The sequence below is a fragment of the Chanos chanos genome, chromosome 16, assembly GCF_902362185.1.
Source record: "Chanos chanos chromosome 16, fChaCha1.1, whole genome shotgun sequence".
Lineage (NCBI taxonomy): Eukaryota > Metazoa > Chordata > Actinopteri > Gonorynchiformes > Chanidae > Chanos > Chanos chanos.
The window spans coordinates 12,001,614-12,021,799 of NC_044510.1; the positions used below are offsets into that span (position 1 = coordinate 12,001,614).

A 20,186-nucleotide genomic window follows, 5' to 3' on the forward strand; every position below is an offset into this window, starting at 1 on the left:
TTGAGTACGTGCGCTCTCACCATAACAGGAACACTAACCAAACGTGCAGAGCGACATGAACATATTTGCGTTTTGCCTATCTAATCGTCTAAGTATGCGTGCTCTCCTAGAATTTCCTGTACGCGCGTCACAAAATGTACTTCGCTTCTCGGCTAAATCCCGAACCATTCAGCCAAATACTTCAATGTTGATTTTCACCATCAGGAAGAGCAGATACGACTCTGCAGCCTGAAAAAAAACTGGGCTTTAATGCCTTGCACAGACTGTCCCTACCTGAAGAATTTCCCTGGTCGTGTGGCGATAATTTTTCTTTTTTTTTTAGTAAATGTTCTTGAATTCAGTTTCCTACATCAGACAGACAGAGACACATACACTCACCCTGCGGCGGCGGCGTCTCTTCCTTGCGCTGCAGCGCAACATTCACATCTGCTGGGGTCAATCACAAAAAAAAACAGTGATGCGACCGTGGGCGGGGACGGAGTAACTTTACTTTGGCATTGGACAATGTTGCTGTTCGTCAGTTTGAGAGACTAGATGTCGACTAGGAAAACAGCCATGAGTGGGCGTGGCTGCGTCAGCTACATCACAGTCTCTTTCATCGCTGTGGTTATAAGTGCACATTTTACACTGACTTCAACCATCGCTCCAAGGGCCCAGGCGTTTCCCATATCGAGGGATACAATTGGTCAATGAAATGGTTCGGATAACCTCTGATTGGTTGACCGTCGTGTATATCAGACCCGGGTGACTCGTGAGGAACGTGAGCCACCTTTTTAAACAAGCAAGAGAAAAGGGCAGCTAGGTTATTTACGGCATGTGCTGGGGTCGAACGGGAATACAGTGGAAAATATATCGTGTCATGTTACGCGACCCTCGAACACAGAAACAACCTCGCACACCGCACTCGGTCACACGAATATGTTTACCGTTATGTTCGTACCGACATAACTAGGCTGCTCTAAAGGTGTAACAGAGCCTGCTGAAAATTAATGTCTTGGTCGCCATCCTATTACATTGAAGTTGGTACAGGGACTTTTGAGCAACGTTAAATACAGAGCAGTTTCTCAGATTATAATTTGCACTCTACATGCTATCTTCGTACACGGCGCGTGATTACAATATAAATAAAATTAATCTGAAACTTGAGGTTGACGCAGTTTTGCATGTGCACAAGTGATACTTTGAAAACATTGTCTTGTTTAACTTGGGAAGTGGCGCGGTCTGTTGACAAAACGAAAGCAACAAGGCCGCAGTCATAAGGTGCCTTATACTCTCAGGACATCATAAAAATACGTATGATGATAAAAAGCCAAGTCAAACATTTAAGATGAATACATTCATCTCTGAAGTCAGGGCAGAACCAGAACATTGTTTATAAAAAAGACTCTGTTTAGAGAGTCTGAACTTTGTCATCTGACAGAAGGACGATACATTACTTCTATTATAATCATAAAGCTAGGATCCTTCTTAACTGCTGAAACGATTTCCTGCATTTTGTATGAAAAAGACAGTTGTCTTCAATATTTGATGTTACACTCATATGTTCTATTCATCCTTGGCATCATTCGATCTTGTGTGGTGTCCTACAAGAAGAAAAAAATGTGGTCTTTTTTTTTTTAGGTTATCCCTCTGTTAATTATTTTCTCTAAAACATTTGTGTTCTATTTTTTTTCGTGTTTTAAATAAATGTGACTGTTTCAACCAACTCGCATTTCACTTCTCTCTTCTACTTCCCAGAATATATTTACTTGTATCTGGAGGTTTATTAGGTATTTTCAAAGTAAACACCCTTAGTTCCCAAACTTACCTGCGATTGCCCAACTCTTCTGCAACCCTCTGGATGATAACATTCTTCTGCTTAATGCACACACTGAGAGCATGTGGTTAAAAAAAGGTGAAAAAGTGTGTTGAAAGTCTATTTTCATATTTCTTCTTCAGACTGACCCTCAAAAAAAATGTCTAAAACTACTAAACCTTTCCGAGGAATGATCAGTCAAATCCAGTCTATATTTGTTTGGTTTCCTTTATGGTTAGAAACTGTGTATAGACTTTATAGAATTAAAAAAAAAATCAGTTGAGGATAGGTACCGGTCTAGAGCAGTGTTGTAGGTGACATAAGCCATGGTTTACTTATCATGTACTCTGGTATGCTGTGTCGAGTATATCATAAACTTAATCGCCGTCAACCTTACTTACCTTTGTTTTCTTCAAGTCACCAAAGGACACCCTTTTTATATGCATCCCATAATCACCATTTCCTCTATGTCTGAAGCATTTCACATCTGAAAAGTTGTAACTGTTCCAGATAAGAAGTGTTATGAAATGTTTCAGATTGGGGAAACTGAGGTTGACTTTAAGAGGTTGCCCTGATAAGTCTAAGAGTACTATTTTGTTCTGTTTCTGAAATTAAACAGACAGGTATGAGTTGTGTAATGTGCTTCACTGCAGTGTTTTGTCAAATTCACCTAGTAAAATCTGCCCTCTGTTCTGTTCTGAGGTCAAGCAACATCAGTAAGCAATTTGTTATTTTTTAACACAGGAGATGACCCAGTAGTCACTGACACTACAGGGGGATGGCAGGTCAACAAGGGGGAGGCATTTTGGTCATTTTGCTAACAAGGGGGGTGGCATCCCCCCCTCATCCCACTACAAATCGCTTACAGAGCAACACTATATAAGTGTCCAAATACATTAAGGGAATCCTAATTTTTCACGGCTTTCATTCATGGTTTTTACAATTAATATGTAAGTGATTACAGTTTCTCTACTCCATCGCTGTTAACCCAAATAAGTCAAAACAAGGTTGTAGTTCGTTTTTTTTAGTATAAGTAAGGGTTAACTGATATCTGGACAGCTTATATGGTCTTATTGTTATTGTTTATCTCTGTGTGTGCAACTGGCGTGGATGCTCAGTGACTCTCTCAAAATGGCTGCGGGCGCCGTCCGTTTGTGCTAATTTTTCTACGCAGTACTTCCTGTAAGCATTTTGCCGGGAAAACGGAAGCTAAGAAGTTAAACATGTTCAAGTGGCGGGAGATTTTTGCAGATCAGTTCATGTGAGATTGAAGAGTTTAACAGGGTAAGACAGATGTCCAGTTTTAACAATATACACCATAATTCTGGCCTTGCAAAGATTACTTAAGGCCGAGAGCTTTGTGTATTGTGTATAACAACGACAAACTTAGTACTCAAGTTATTTGTTGTTCTGTTAGCATGTGTGCTAGCTGTATGATTCCACAGATAATGACATGTCTGAGGCCAAAGAGAATATATACTTGTTTTTTTTCTCCGTTTAAACTGTTGTATCATTATACCACGATGCTCTCTTGTTTACAAGACTGACAATCAAAGAAGCTAATACATGTACTTCAGGAGATCATTCACACGCAACCGTTTCCATGTCTTATAAGTTGGTACTTCGGGTAATATTAGGGATTTCCTACGTAAATGTTTATTATATCTGCTGATTATATCTGTGGACCTACCTACTGTGGACTACCAGGATAGGTGGATGATTTATCGAGGAACGTCAGAGCCTTAGTTTATTACGGTTTGACAAACCAGGCTCCTGACTGTCTAGGTATCGTCATTTAGTTTCAGTTTGTTTATTGTGAGACGTAGGAAGGATTCTAGGGCGATAGATCGATCTTTAGGGGTGAAAAAAGCTGTCGTAAACCACATTGACTTGGTCATCTTCTGGTCTTGTTCGGAGGATTTGACACAAGCTAAGGACTTTATTAAACACTCGCCGTCGAGCTTTGCTATATGTAGTGCGTCGTCTCAACTGTCACCGTGTCGCTCAGTAATAGGTTGGTACTTCACAAGGTGGTCATGTTTTTTGTGTTTGTGTGTGTGTGTATGGGCGTGCCCTTTCGCGAAGATGTACGAATAAATAAGTTTAAATGCGCACATGATGAAAGTTAAGTCTCAAATTTACTCTCAGTCCATTAGTTTTAGACAGTTAACGATTTTCTGGATAAGTAGCCTACGTTCTGTTGATCTTATGGGCCATTACTGAAGAGTTCCATCGAATGCCTGCATACTTCTGAAATTTTATATATGTTTTGCTCTTTTTTAAGGGAAACATTCCACTCTTAATGTAATTACAACTTTTTTTTTCGCCGTTCCTTTCTCCCGTCGCCAGTTTACAGCCTCAGTTTCAACAGCAGCCTCAGGTTTAGACCTGAATGAGTGCCCAGTCAAAAGAAAACGTGTCGCTGGAAAGCAGCCTTTTCTAGTTGCTGCTCTTCAATGCTACCTTTTCTCATTTCCTCAACGATTTCCCAAGCCAAAGCCAGAGATGTTGGTGGTTAGGAATACACTTTGACTCTCAGTGCGTGAGTTGAAGTTGAACCCCCCCCCCCCCCCCCCCGCCCCCCTCTCTTTGTTTCTGCTATCTCTATCCTTCTATCGTTTCCTGTTATTCTGACGAGAGTTGTGTGTGCGCGTTGTCAGCTGTAAAAAATTCTGATGTGAATCGACTGGGCGTGAGCTTGTGAAAAATCTCCCGTCGCTTCGTTTAGACTCATCCAGGTGAACGTTCAAAGCGGCGTCTGCGCAGACGAAGACGTCACTTTTCGGGGTTGACGTTGTGTGATTGGTTTTTTTTGTTTTGTTTTTTTTCTCTCCGCAGAGGCATGGATGTGAAGAAGAGAAATGGAGCACCTCTGCCGGGCAAGCCCCCCCAGGCAAAGAAAGGTAAAATTGGTACGGACTGGGAGGATGGCCCCTCCCAGTTTGAGGAGGAGCTCGCCTTATTCGACGATATGGACATGGAGGTGGAGTCGGGGGAGGGGCAAGCCGGGCACGATGTCATACCCGTGGGTAAGTCACGCTGGGGGAAAGGTTGGCGAGAACGAGCGTGTTTAAGTTTTACCGTTTTAATTCCGTGTTGAGCCAAGTGACCCCTGAGCCCACCTTGACCTCTGACCTCTCTCTTCCCTTTTTACCACTTGGTCAGGTGACCTGTTCTCCGCTGACATAAACCCACGCTGGCGACGCCCCTCCGCTCCGCCCCTGCTTGCTGATACAGACACACTCGTTTTTCAACAGATAGACTTAGACTACTACCTGGGTAAGAAACCTATACAGAAATAGCACAATGTATACTGCACATCTGTGAATGTGTTAGAACTCTGGTCTGTGTTTTTATAAAGGAATTTTAATTCAGGTAGGGCATCGTCGGTTCTAAAGTTATGATTCCTGTTACATTGTCTGTGTTTGGCATCACCAAGAATCGAGTGTACACATCATTACTTTCAGTATTGTCACATTACAGCGTACATGGTAAATAACTGCTGTTTTACCTGCTTGTTTTGCTTTAAGTGGGCTAGTTGTCTTGTGAGTTGCATGTTTCTTAAGTTGAGCTTGTCTCATGTTTTGTCTTTGTGAAACATAAAGAGGTGCTTTTTTCTTCTTTTTTTTTTTTTTCCCTTCATACTTTTTGAAACATGCGTTTTTGGGAACGTGTGTTTCTGTAGGCTCGCCGGTGGCTGGGATGCCGGGACAGGTCCAAGGAAAGGTTCCGGTGGTCCGAATGTTTGGAGTGACAGACACTGGCAACAGCGTCTGCTGCCACATCCATGGTTTTGCCCCCTATTTCTATGTCCCTGCACCCAGTGGTGAGCAATGACCAATCACTTAACAGCATTTGGCTCCATCGACCAATCACTTCACAGGAGTCACCTCTATCAACCACTCGCTTCATCACTCACTCACCTAATTCTAATGACCAGTAACTGTATAGCATTTAGCTGTAATGGCCAATCACATCACAGCACCCACCTGTAATGACCAATCCTCTTACAGGGATACAGGGAAAGGTACACAGTGATGAGGAATATCACAGTACATTAGTAGCAATGAAAAATATACCAAAATCGCTGACATCTGTTTGTATGTATTATCTGCGCTGTCCTCTGGAAAACTGTCTTTTTTGTGTGTGTGTGTCGGACAGGTTTCTCGCCGTCAAACCTGGCTGAGTTTCAGAAGGAGCTGAATTCAGTCGTGCTGAAGGACATGCGGTCCAACAAAGACAATATCTCCGTGACTGTCCTCGCTGTGGACATCACTCAGAAAGAGAGTGAGTCTTACACCCCCCCCCCCCTCCCCCCACCAAACCGTGTGATTTTTCCGTTCAGCGTGCGTCTCTTCGGCTATATACAACCGCCTGTCCCGTCTCTGTTTAAGGCATGTACGGTTACCGCGGGAACCGTCCCGTGGACTTCCTGCGCATCACCATGGCGATGCCGCGTCTGATCGCCCCGGCGAAGCGTCTTCTGGAACAGGGTTTTAAGTTCGGCAGCTTCCCCGTCCAGAGCTACGCCGCGTACGAGGCCAACATCGACTTTGAGATCAGGTGTGTGTGTGTGTGTTTCTGTATCCCTGTGTATTGGCGCGTGCAATTCAAATTTTGTGGACGCACTCACACAAATTTGTGATAGGTTATATTTAGCCAATTCAGAAACCTGACCCAATGACCTAGAACTGTATCCTAACCCATGGAACTACTGTTTAGTAAAAAAAAAAATGTGTTTGAGTCGCTGATGTAATTTTCTCTAAATATTCACAAGGGTAAATAAATGACATTTTCATAATGCAGTGTATAATGTGTGTTAATAGCTGATCTAGTTTTTCTCTGTAGGTTGAATAAATAGAATTATACCATCTATAGTGTAGTTTATGAATAGGGATAACTGGTGTAATTTTGTGTGAAGGTTGAATAAATAGAATTATACCTGCTACAGTTGGAGATACGGGAGACTAGCCGAATAAGTGTGTTCTGTGTCTGTCACAGGATGGATAAATGGTGTAGTTTAGGGAGAGAGGAGCTGGTTTTAGTGCCGTTTTCTGTCTGTGTGGTTGCAGGTTTATGGTGGACAGTGACGTGGTTGGCTGCTGTTGGGTGGAGCTTCCCAAAGGGAAGTACAGGCTGAGGGAAGAGAAGAGCGGAACGGACTCGGATTCCCGTTATCCCGGGAAGGTAAAGACCTGCCGCCACGGACAGAGACAGACCTTTGTGTACTGTTTCAAACTTAAAGTGTTAAACAAAGAAAAAAAGAAGTAACCAACTCCAAAAAACAGCAGCCCTCAGAAATTCCTGCTGACTTTTTATTTCCTCATGAGAATCTTCTGTATTTGATGGTGCCATAATGTAAGTGGTTATCTGTGTATGTATTTGAATACACATTCTTATATGTTCATTCGCTCAGTGAACCTGACTGTATCTGGGGGGGGGGGGGGGGACTGTAAATTTGTCCAAGACCTGAACTCTGTCCTGTTTCGTTTTGTTTTGTTTTTGACTTTGTGTGTGCGTCTCAGGTGTCTCTGTGTCAGTACGAGGTGGATGTGGCGTGGACAGATCTCATCAGTCACCCCGCCGAGGGCCACTGGCAGAGAATCGCTCCACTGCGGGTTCTCAGCTTTGACATAGAATGTGCCGGAAGGAAAGGTGCGTGTTTTTTAGTATGTTCACAGGTAGCACCCGGGTGTTGTTTTTTTTTTTAAGTATCAGCTAACAAGCTTGTAAGTTTTGGAATCATTTCTAAGCTTGGTTGGGTAGCTCTGTTCACTGTGCGTGTGTGTGTGTGTGTCTGTGTGTGTGTGTTTTAGGCATTTTCCCGGAGCCTGACGTGGATCCGGTCATTCAGATAGCCTCCATGGTGCAGAGACAGGGCGAGAACGAGCCCTTTATCCGCACTGTCTTCACCCTGCAGAGCTGTGCCAGCATCGTGGGCTCCCAGATACTGTGTTTTACCCAGGAGAAACTGCTGTTACAGGTATACACACATACACACTCACACATACTCACATACACATGCACACGCACACTCACTCACGCACGCACACGTACACACACACATGCACACACTCACACTCACACACATGCACTCACACACACTCAATCACTCAAACACTCACAGTCACCCTCACACACATAGTCACGCACGCACACACACACACAGATCAGGCAGCTGCTGCAAATACACAAACATTGTGTCTGCAATTATGCTGTTGTATAAACACGTCATAATCTCATATGCATTACTAAACTTGGCTTTGATCGTCATGGGAAGGCATGTGTGTGATATTTGTTTGGTGAGTGAGGTATGTGATCGATCACTGTTAATTTGACGTGGTGTGTTGTCAGAGTTGGGCGGAGTTTGTTCGCACCGTGGATCCTGACATCATCACCGGATACAACATCCAGAACTTTGACCTTCCCTATCTGCTGAACCGGGCTGCTGCACTAAAGGTACTGTGTCTGTATGTGTAGGTCTGTACGTCTGTGTAGGTCTGTCTGTGCGTCTGTGTAGGTCTGTCTGTGCGTCTGTGTCTGTCTGTACGTCTGTGTCTCTGTGCGTCTGTCTGTTTGCTTACTTATTTATAACTCTCTACTTTCTCTCGAGCAGTTCTCTGTGTGTGTGTATATATAAACTCCCTCTCTTTCTCTCTCTCTCTCTCTCTCTCTCTCTCTCTCTCTCTCTCTCTCTCTCTCTCTCTCTCTCTCTCTGCGTGTTCAGGTGAATTTGTTTCCGTACCTGGGTCGCGTGCGGGGTATTAAGTCCGTCCTCCGAGACTCCAGCTTCCAGAGTAAACAAATGGGTCGCAGGGAGAACAAAACGGTCAACATGGAGGGAAGAGTCCAGTTTGACCTCTTACAGGTAACTAACCCACATCTCGTCTCACCGGGGTCTCACCCGGGTCTTACAGGTAATTAACACACGCTCATCTCACCCGGGTTTTACCGGTAATTAACACACGCTCATCTCACCCGGGTCTTACAGGTAATTAACACACGCTCATCTCACCCGGGTCTTACAGGTAATTAACACACGCTCATCTCACCCGGGTCTTACAGGTAATTAACACACGCTCATCTCACCCGGGTTTCACAGGTAATTAACACACATCTCACCCGGGTCTTACAGGTAATTAACACACACTCGTCTCACCCGGGTTTCACAGGTAATTAACACACGCTCATCTCACCCGGGTCTTACAGGTAATTAACACACGTTCGTCTCACCCAGGTTTCACAAGAGTGTGTGTGTACAGAAAAGCTCAGTATGTATTTGTATTAACTGAACGTGGAGTGATAGAAAAATTAATATGCTTTCGGTTGGGGTAGCTCAGAAATGTCTGTTAACTTGTTTTAGTTGTTAACTGCAGGGTAAGTTGTAATGTGTGTGTGTGTGTGTGTTGACACATGTTTTTTTTCTCTGTGTGTGTGTGTGTGTTTTTTTTCTCTGTGTGTGTTATAGGTTTTATTGAGGGACTATAAGCTGCGTTCGTACACACTGAACGCTGTGAGTTTTCACTTCCTGCAAGAGCAGAAAGAAGATGTGCAGCATTCAATTATCACTGACTTACAGGTACAGCTCAGACAACCAGGAAAACCCACACTCACACACACTCTCTCTCACACACACACACACAGTCACTTCAGCACAAACACAGAGTCGCTCAAATACACACACACACACACACACATACACTTGCGCTACCTCACTTCACAAAATCACATTTGGTGTGTCTGTAGGACACACTGATGTGAAACGCTGATGAGAAAATGAAACGCTGTCGTAACAAGGTTGTTCTCTCCCGTGTCTCGTCTCTGGTTTAGAACGGGAACGAACAGACGAGGAGGCGTCTGGCCGTGTACTGTCTGAAGGACGCCTACCTCCCCCTGCGTCTCCTGCAGAAACTCATGTGTGTCATTAACTACATGGAGATGGCCAGAGTCACGGGGGTGCCGCTGTCCTACCTACTGTCCCGCGGCCAGCAGATCAAAGTGGTGTCCCAGCTACTGCGCCAGGTACAACACGCACACGCACATACACGCACGCACGCACACACACGCACGCATGCGTATGCGCACGGACACGCACACTGTCTCCTTTTCTCTCTCTCTCTTTCTCTCTTTCTCTGTCTGTCTCCTTCTGCAGGCACAAGCGTTTTTTTAAGCATGCGCACACACACACGCACACACACACGCACTCAGAGTTATACACAAATTGTCTCTTTCTCTCTCTCTCTCTCTCTCTCTTTCTCTGTCTCTTCCTCTCTCACTCTCTCTCTTCCCCTCTCTCTCTTTCTCTTTCTCTCTCTCTCTTCCTCTCTCTCTCTTCCTCTCTCTCTTCCTGTTTCTGTTCTTCTTTCTCTTCCCCTCTCTCTCTCTCTCTCTCTCTCTGTCTGCTTTCCTTCCCCTGGATCTCTCTTTCTTTCTCCTGCTGTCTCTTTCTGCACACAGTTGCATTCCTTATGCATGTACACACACACACACACACTCACTTTTTACACTTTGTGCTCATGCACAGGTTACACACACTGGTCCTGTTACACTGACTAGATTAACTGACACAGTGGTTGGTTTTCACTGGTTCTGATGTAGAGTTTTCCTCTACAGTACCACACAGTCAGTATTGTGTGAATACACTAATACACACACAATGTCCTTTAAAAAAACCCCTAAAAAAACATACTGTGCAGATTCATCCGCGCTCTAATACACACGGCGCATAAATAAGCCCATTGTTCTGTCCATGCAATGGAAATGTTTGTGGATATGTAACAGGAGTGGTTTTAGCTGTGCTTGGTGAGGAATTTTGTATATGGTCCTATTAGTGTAGACTCCTTTAGTGACACACACACACACACACACACATCTGTCGTCTGTAATATCCTTAACTCAGTTTGGATTTACAGGGCAATTGACCCTGACTCTTCTGGCCTGTGATTGGCTGGCATTGAAAGGAGCTGAGAGGTGTGCGCTCGACCTCTGCCTGCCACATTTAAACACAGTCTATGACAGATCACAGTGGTCTTCAGTGCCAGCAAACACGCGTTAATCTTTACCGTTTAGCTTTCCTCTGGTCCAGTTATCACAGCTGTCTCAACGCGCTGGATGTGATGAGTGTGCAGTTATGTCAGTTATCACTGAACACCGATGTGAACTACACTTTGCTTGATGATTCATGCTCTGTGTGTGTGTGTGTGTGTGTGTGTGTGTGTGTGCAGGCAATGAAGCACAAATTGGTTATGCCAGTTGTGAAGACAGAGGGGGGAGAGGACTACACCGGAGCCACGGTCATTGAGCCTGAGAAAGGGTGTGTCTCCTCACTGTGTGTGTGTGTGTGCGTGTGTGTGTTTCGTGAGTTTAACATATTCTCAGAAAGAGCAATGGAGCAGTTCATAAAAACACAAAAAAACCTGTCTTCAGCGTTTATCTTACAGTCTGTACGGAAAAAAAAGACTGTAGCTCATTGTATTAGTCTGTTTAATGGTTATACATGTGTATACAGTTATGGGAATTTTACATTCGCATGTATATGTCTCTGTGTAGGTATTACAACGTTCCCATAGCAACGCTGGACTTCTCCTCTCTGTACCCGTCTATAATGATGGCTCACAATCTGTGTTACACTACACTGTTACAGAAGAGCCATATGGACAAACTGGGGTGAGACACTCAGTGTTAATCTTTACTGATGTTAACAGTTACTGATGGCCCTTTTGATCCGGAAAGTTCCGCAAACTTTCTGTGGCATGTTTTTAACAGGTCACAGATGGGCAAAGCATAGTTTGAAACATATTTGTGAACACGTGTATTTTGGGATTATTGACACTCTTACATAGCCTGTGTCATTTATGATCAAACGCACAGCTATATACAACTATGTGAAAGACTTCAGCCCTTTGGTAGCATGTTTGTTTATTGTTTGCGTGTGTGTGTGTGTGTGTGTGTGTGTGTGTGTGCTCTTTTCTTTCTCCCCTGTAGTCTTGCTCCGGAGGACTTCATTAAGACTCCGACGGGGGATTATTTTGTGAAGAGATCAGTGAGGAAGGGTCTGCTCCCAGAGATCCTGGAAAACCTCCTGAGTGCCAGGAAGAGGTGAAAACACTCGCATACAAGCACCCTGTGCTTTCTCACACACAACACGCACGCGCACACACACACGCAGGCACGCGCGCGCACTCACGGATACGCGCACACACCACACACACACACACACAGGCTAAGGATGTCAATGGCATATGTCTGCCTGAGGTGGTTAATGTAGTCTGAAAAAACATTGTTGTCTGCCTCTGAAAAGTGACTAAATGCTACATGATACTAATAACAAAATCTCTGTAAAATATTTAGCAGTTACTTAATGCAACTGTGCTTTTAAATAGGTAAATGCTAATATTGTTGTCCAAACAGGCTGAATGTGTGTTTGTGTCCAGGGCGAAAGCAGAGCTGAAGAAAGAGACCGACCCGTTTAAGAAGCAGGTTCTGGACGGCCGACAGCTGGCGTTAAAGATCAGCGCCAACTCTGTGTATGGTTTTACTGGCGCTCAGGTGGGCAAACTGCCCTGTCTGGAGATCTCACAGGTCAGTTACACCACAATGACACGCTCAGAAATCTACCACGCTGACACACAGCACGAGTGTGAATGAGCCCTATTGTTTTTAACTGCGTGTGCACGCGTGCCTGTCTGTGTGTGCATGTGTGTGCATGTGTGCGCCTGTGTGTGTGTGTGCACGCTTCCTTGCGTGTGCGCGCCTGTCTGTGTGTGCATATGTACGCCTGTCTGTGTGTCTGTGTGTGCCTGTCTGTGTGTGCCTGTCTGTGTGTGCCTGTCTGTGTGTGCCTGTCTGTCTGTGTGCATGTGTGTCTGTCTGTCTGCGTGTAAGAGAGAGAAAGCTGGTACTTAGCTTTGGAGTGGATGGATTCTCTTTGTGTATAAGTGAGGGTATAATCTGGAGTTAAGCCTGAGTGTGTCAGATATTCTTCTTTTTAATTGTGTGCGTGTAAAACGTGGCCTTAGTGTAATGGAGTCTATTGTCTCTAACTGTGTGTGTGTGTGTGTGTGTGTGTGTGTGAGACAGAGTGTGACTGGGTTTGGCAGGCAAATGATCGAACAGACCAAACAACTGGTGGAATCCAGGTACACTGTTTCCAACGGTTACCAAGCAGATGCCAAGGTAACAGCTGTCACAATAAAACAAAGTCCTGTTTTGGTGTGTGTAGTATGCAGTCATTTGAGACATTCCGTAGTGTATCCCATGTTAATGATAAATGTTGATATTGCTGTTTTTCAGCGTCAACCTTAATAAAATAAACTGTTAAAGTACCTTAGTGTTCAAATGTTTGGTGACTGTAAAAATATAAAAGCCCCTGTCAATTCTGTTTGTGTGTTAGGTTATCTACGGTGACACTGACTCTGTGATGGTGAAACTGGGCGTGGCCACAGTACAGGAAGCCATGAACGTGGGAAAAGAGGCTGCAGAATGGGTCTCCTCCCACTTCGTCCCACCAATCAAATTAGAGTTTGAGAAGGTAACAGGTCAAACGCATCATAACGAGTTCTCAGGGGGAACCAGAGGGGGTACGGGTTCAGAAACGACTTTTCACCTAAGCCGCTAACGGTCCCGTTAAGGGCAATTGCGTTAGAGGGAGCTGCTTATATTCGCCCAGACTTGTCCCTCTCGGTTTCCCACAGAACTTACAAAAGGAAACCTAGGAGAGAGCAAAGGAAGTAGCTGAAAAGAATGAACGTCCGGCCGAAGTTTGACTATAGCAGGTTTAGACACAGCTCCCTGGAATAATGAAACAAATACCTCACAGTATGATATAACTGAACACCGGTGTTTTTCTTTTTCTAAGAGGAAAACAAATCACACGCGAGATGTCTTTGTTAGTGTTTTATGTTTTTATTTTAACGACGTACGTAAGTTATGTGGCGTAGCTTCAGTACTAAGAAACTTTATGGCAAGTTTTTTTTTTCTGTTTTTGTTGGAAAGCTTTTGATGTTGAAAAACAACGGAAAGCAATCTTTCTCTTTTCTTTCTCTAGCTTACATATAAAACTGAACCCCTCGCCCCCTCATGACACCTCAGTGTACTCATTTTACCAAATATGGACATATCTAATGTTAAAGGAGTAAACTGTGTACTTGCGCTCGCTCTCGCTCTCGCTCTCTCTCTCTCTCTCTCTCTCTCACAGGTGTATTACCCGTACCTGTTGATCAATAAGAAGCGTTACGCTGGCCTGTATTTCTCCTCCAGTGCAGAACATCACGACAAGATGGACTGCAAAGGAATCGAGACAGTCAGACGAGACAACTGCCCCCTAGTGGCCAACCTCATAAACACGTGTCTACAGAACATACTTATCGACAGGTACCCAGGCACAGTCACTCAACTTCAGTAACGCCATAGACTCTCTCTCACACACACACACACACACACACACACACAGGCTCACGCCTGTATACGTGCTCTTGCTCACTCACACACCCTTTCATAAGAGTCTAAGACTCTATTCTTAGGTCCATTCGAACACAAGTTGGATATTGTATGTCAGCAGATCTTGACCCCAGTCCTCGAGCTTCACTACGGCGTAGACAAACCCACCTGTTACTGCCACGCCCGTCTCGTCTCAAATGATCAGCGGCCTCGCGATGAGCTGATGAGATGAATCAGGTTCGCTAGCGCGCGGCTGAAAGGGAAAAGTCAAGGAGGTGCTGACAGCAGGGATGAAAAAAAACACTAGCGTGTTATGGGTTTTTTTTTTTTTTTTTTTGGTGTTCTAGTTCAGAGAGGGTTATTTGAGACAAATGTCACGTTTAATTTAAGACGCAGTTTTAGGTCACGGATCTTCGGTATGCGACGTGTAGGTTGCGTGAGATGGAATGTGGTGTATATGTGTGTGTGTGTGTGTGTGTGTTAGTTTGTCGTGTGATTTTGGTGAAACCGGCCCGTGTGTTACAGGGACCCTGACGGAGCGGTCGCCCACGCTAAAGAGGTCATCTCGGACCTGCTGTGTAACCGCATCGACATCAGTCAGCTGGTCATCACCAAGGAGCTGACGCGCACCGCGCAGGAGTACGCCGGCAAACAGGCACACGTTGAACTCGCCGAGAGGTAGGGGTGTGTATGTGTGAGAGAGAGAGAGAGAGAGAGAGAGAGGTAGGAGTGTGTGTGTGAGAGAGAGAGGTAGAAGTGTGTGTGTGAGAGAGAGAGGTAGAAGTGTGTGTGTGAGAGAGAGAGGTAGAAGTGTGTGTGTGAGAGAGAGAGGTAGAAGTGTGTGTGTGAGAGAGAGAGGTAGAAGTGTGTGTGTGAGAGAGAGAGGTAGGAGTGTGTGTGTGAGAGAGAGAGACAGAGAGAGGTAGGGGTGTGTGTATGAGAGAGAGAGAGGTAGGAGTGTGTGTGTGAGAGAGAGAGAGAGAGAGGTAGGAGTGTGTGTGTGTGTGTGAGAGAGACAGAGAGAGGTAGGGGTGTGTGTGTGTGTGTGAGAGACAGAGAATGGGACATGAGGGTGATGTAGAAAAGGGTGGGTGGATTTTTTTTTTTTTTATTCATTTATTTTTTTGGCAGCCACTGTGCACACCTATAATGGATGGTCATTATTTATTTATTTTCTCACGTCTGCGTGGGCGTGTCTGTGTGTGTGTGTGTGTCTGCGTGTGTGTGTGTGTGTCTGCGTGTGTGTGTGTGTGTCTGCGTGTGTGTGTGTGTGTCTGCGTGTGTGTGTGTGTGTGTGTGTGTGTGTGCAGGATGCGTAAGAGAGATGCAGGTAGCGCTCCTAATCTGGGCGACAGAGTTCCCTACGTCATCATCAAAGCAGCCAAAGGAGTCGCCGCGTATATGAAGTCTGAGGTCAGTTCTGCGTGTGTGTGTGTGTGTGTGTGTGTGTGTGTGTGTGTTCTCGTCCTTATGTTAAAAAAAAAAGAAATAAAACAGTGATCAACACAAGTCTCCCTTTATTACTTAAGTGTAAGATGCGCGTTTATGAGAGTACATGTGAAAGCCGTTATAAAAACATTTTGAAAGAGTTTGCCGTTCTGGCAGCTGGTTGTCAGCGGGCTGTGAGTGTTAGATATGAAACGTCTCACTGGAAACAGAGCACTGCTGCTTGACTGACCCACACAGGGCTGTGGAGGATTTCCTGAGCACTGATCTGAGATCAGTCTTTCCATGCTCAGTTGTTTTTGTGTGTGTGTGTGTGTTTTAGGATCCTATCTACGTGCTGGAGAACAACATCCCCATAGACACGCAGTACTACCTGGAGCAGCAGCTGTCCAAGCCCCTGCTTCGAATCTTTGAGCCCATTCTGGGAGAGAGTAAAGCTGAGAGTGTGTTACTGAGTGAGTACACACACAGATACACACGCGCACACACTCGTGCACACACTCACTCACACACGTGTACACACACACATACTCTCACACACACACATGCACTCACACACACACACGCGCGCGCGCGCACACACGTACACACTCTCACGCAAACACTCTCACACAGACACACACACACATGCATACACACACACAGATGGAAACACTTGAGCCCGTTTGGCACTGTCACTATTACAAACACATAGAGTCCAAACCCAGGTTCTAGCCTTCAGGAGCCCAACAAAAGTAATTTTTGGCAGCATAAAGATGGTCGAGACTCAAAAATAGTCATGTTTACATTTTTTCCCCCCACATGACACTGAAGAGACCTGCCAAAAACATCATTAAAAGAAGAAAAAAAAGATTCATATTTGGCTATATACATGCAATGTACATGCCATATTAAAAGCAGGTATTCGCTATCAAAGCCTAATCTTTGGAGTCTAAAGGGGGGGGGGCTTGTAGAAGAGTAACTAAATGTCTTCTTTATGGTGTTTGTCTCGTGTTCTCGCCTCCCCACCTCCCTGCCGGCCCTCAGAGGGAGATCACACGCGCTGCAAGACCGTTCTCACCTCCAGGGTCGGAGGACTGATGGCCTTCGCCCAGAAAAGGAGCACCTGCATCGGCTGCAGAGCTGTGCTCAAGACTGACGGTGTGTGTGTGTGTGTGTGTGTGTGTGTGTGTGAGAGAGAGAGAGAGACTCAGACTCAGAAACAACATACATCTTAAATCAGTCAACCCTGTTACATTAAAATTACATTAAAAAGTAAAAAAAAAAAAAAAAACACTATATGATTGATGGTGTGATAAGCATGAAGTTGTATGTGTATCAGTGTAACTGGATGGACTGGATGTGTGTGTGTGTGTGTGTGTGTGTGTGTGTGTGTGTGTGTGTCAGTGTACCTGTGTGGACTGGATGTGTGTGTGTCAGTGTAACAGTGTGGACTGGATGTGTGTGTTTGTGTGTGTGTGTGTGTGTCAGTGTACCTGTGTGGACTGGATGTGTGTGTGTCAGGGTAACAGTGTGGACTGGATGTGTGTGTGCGTGTGTGTGTCAGTCTAACTGTGTGGATGAGAGGGCAGCTTGACGACTTGGGTCTGGGTCTCATATTTAAGTTGCATATATAAAACATCAGTTTGTATTTACTTTTCTATTTATAGTAAAGCCAGACTAGATCCGTGCTCCCTGGTGTGTGTGTATGCGTTATAAAAAAACCTCTGGTTTTTCTCTCCCCGTGCAGCCGCGGTCTGTGATTTCTGTAAGAAGAGGGAATCGGAGCTCTACCAGAAAGAGGTCAGTCTGGGAACTAAGCTCGTGTCTGCTTCACGGCTCAAATTCTTTTCATTGAAATGGAAGTGGTCTAACGCATTTCGCAATCCTGAATGAACCTCGTCGGTCGTCAGTTACCGTAGACTATAATTCAGACTCCGCACTTGACCACCGAGTCCTGGAACGTTTTATTCCGTTTAACGAGACGTTTATCGGTGAAACGGGAGGTGTAGAATTTCAGTGGGAAAATGCTGTACTAACAGTTACCTCTAAGACCCGTGTGTGTTACTGACAAAAGATTTTTGGTCTTTTTTTTTTTTTGACTCCTCAGTGGAGTGTCAGTTAAGTGTATGAAGTAATGGGTGTTTTTGACGTTTGCGTTTAAATGCGCGCGCGCGCGCGCGCGTGTGTGTGTGTGTGTGTGCAGATCAGTCACCTGTCCACGCTGGAGGAGAGGTTTTCTCGACTCTGGACCCAGTGTCAGCGTTGTCAGGGATCCTTACACGAAGACGTCCTCTGCACCAGGTTCGTACGCACAGCTTAACGTTAATGTGGCTTTGAAAGGCTAACACTGCCTTTACGTCTATGAAACTTCTTAACGTTGATGTACCGTACACAGAAACGTTATCAAAGTTAGCGACGCGTTTTTCTTTTTCGTTTTTTAGTCGAGATTGTCCTATCTTCTACATGAGGAAGAAGGTGCAGAAAGACTTGGACGATCAAGAGAAACTAATCTCTCGATTCGGCTGGTGAGCCCAGCCAAGCCTTCCGGATTTTTCCTGGATCATACCTCCGTACCTCACGAGTGAAAAGAATGCAATTTCCATGTTCCGTTGTATAGTTTTCTACTACGATGAAATTAAACGAATTAAAGCAATTTTCAATAAACGTGTAACATTGTCTGTCTTTTTTTTTTTTTTCTCTCCCCTCTCAGTTCAGAGAACCTGTTGTCCTGATGGGTCACAAATTACTGAGCACCAGTAAAAATCACACCAATTCGTTTGTCACTGAGAACACAGACAACGAAAGAAAGTCAGTCCTTTGTAGACAAAACATTTTTTTTTTTATTATTATCCCCAGATTGACTTCTGCTGTGTTCCATCACCATGACAACAGGAATGTGTTGAGGAAAAGGAACGGTACATAATACACTCTGCCAGACGACAGCCTGTGTCTTATTGAGTCTCGTCGAAACAGACCAAAGACGTTACAAGTGCAAACGCGGTTGGTCCAGAACCTTCGCTGGTTCTGTTGGTTCCTCTTAACCCATCTGTGCTTCAGCCCAACACCCCCCCCCCCCCCCCCCCCAACAGAACCACGCAGTCCTTCATGTAGGCGGAAGAGGGGTTTTTTTGTTTTTTTTTAATTACTCTTTTACTCTCCAGAGGTACTCAACCGAAACTCGTACTGACATGGTTCATTTAAAAAAAAAAAATTAAAATGTTCAGCAGAGGTCTGGTGTTGTCTTTGGTTCTACAGAACCCTTACTGAGTGGGCCGCAGGGTTCTTATGGTTCACTGGCCCAGTCCGTATACTGACGTCCACACTGAACTGGACTGGGCCGGGCCGGTCTGGACAAATGGAAGCGCTATGGCAGAAACTAGCTGGACCCACTTGCTTTGTAACAGTAGGGCTGAAACTTTTGACACATGAAGGGAAAAATAAAAAACAAAAAACTTCTGATGCATTTCTGATTACCGTCCTACAGCATACCAAAACATACAAAAACTCATTTCTACCCCCGACATAGACCACAAATTCTCTCTCTCTCTCCCTCTCTCGTTCACTTACACAATTTTTATCTCAAAATACCGCACTAAAATTCATAAACACGCTATCGCTAAGTTAAAACAACACAAGTGTATGGAAAAAAAATACCACAGAGAAGAAACTGCTTTTTCTTCTGACCCCAGTCACAGACCACAGCCCATTCAACAAAACCACAGACTGGGACGTATCAGTCTTTTAAATTGCACTGGTGAGATTTTGAAAATTAATGAGAACGATTACATCACAATAAACGTGTAACATGCAAAAGATGGATCTTAACCAATCCGCACTTCCTCACAACACAGAAAAGCAATTACAGTGAAGCTACTGCTGAATTGTGTGTAATCCACAATTTACCGATCACATTGAGTTAGGTATCGAGTGAATACATAGATGCAGTGAGATACTGAGAGGTGAACTGGGGTCAAGTGCACTGTTATATGTACATAGAATTGCGATGATTTGCATATATTTGCATATTGCCACTGAGTTTTTCTTAAAGTTACATACACAATGTGTTCTTATGTCCAGTTTACAGAATGATTAAAAAGATAAAAAATAACAAACAAACATTAAAATGTTATGTGCATGCTGTTTTGTTTCAAGTATCAAACCAAACCAAAGTATCGGGGATTTTATTCGCCTGACGGACGTTTGTGGCTTGACTTGTCTGTTTAGCTGTTTGATGTGTTCTGAAGAGTCTAACAGTGGTTTGATAAAAAAAACTTATCAGAATAGTTGAGAAAGGCTAGAACATCGATGAACAGGAGAGAAGCCAGGGGCGGGGCCATGGCTGCTGGCAACTGACACTTACGACCATATATGGAAATAGTGCCCAAACTGGGATGGGTCACTTTTTTCGTGTGTTGCAATTCGATGAGAAATAGTCTGAAACGTCAAAATTGGCTAAAAAGTTCTTACAAATTCATTACTAATAAACGTTTAAGTGGAAAAAAAAAAACGTAGTAACCAACTTCTG

General features: G+C 44.5%; 2 protein-coding genes across 2 annotated transcripts in view; one reads left to right on the plus strand and one right to left on the minus strand.

Moving 5' to 3' along the window:
- The window catches only part of gys1 (glycogen synthase 1 (muscle)), a 15,315-nt gene extending 14,910 nt beyond the window's left edge, over positions 1–405 (minus strand). The window contains exon 1 of the mRNA XM_030793448.1: positions 379–405. The gene's annotated coding sequence lies outside the window, so the exon portion shown is untranslated. The remainder of the gene's footprint in view (positions 1–378) is intronic.
- Positions 406–3,067: 2,662 nt separating this feature from the next.
- pold1 (polymerase (DNA directed), delta 1, catalytic subunit) lies at positions 3,068–18,190 on the plus strand. Its single transcript, XM_030793831.1, has 27 exons — positions 3,068–3,079; positions 4,634–4,824; positions 4,961–5,074; positions 5,481–5,621; positions 5,957–6,082; positions 6,190–6,358; positions 6,868–6,982; positions 7,321–7,450; positions 7,612–7,778; positions 8,150–8,254; positions 8,523–8,663; positions 9,264–9,374; positions 9,626–9,817; positions 11,020–11,108; positions 11,345–11,461; positions 11,780–11,893; positions 12,229–12,376; positions 12,875–12,970; positions 13,188–13,325; positions 13,992–14,167; positions 14,759–14,911; positions 15,544–15,646; positions 16,002–16,134; positions 16,706–16,819; positions 17,409–17,461; positions 17,865–17,962; positions 18,103–18,190. Exons 2-27 carry the CDS (start codon positions 4,638–4,640, stop codon positions 18,188–18,190), a joined length of 3,318 nt encoding a protein of 1,105 aa, XP_030649691.1. The 5' UTR covers positions 3,068–3,079; positions 4,634–4,637.
- Positions 18,191–20,186: the final 1,996 nt, after the last annotated feature.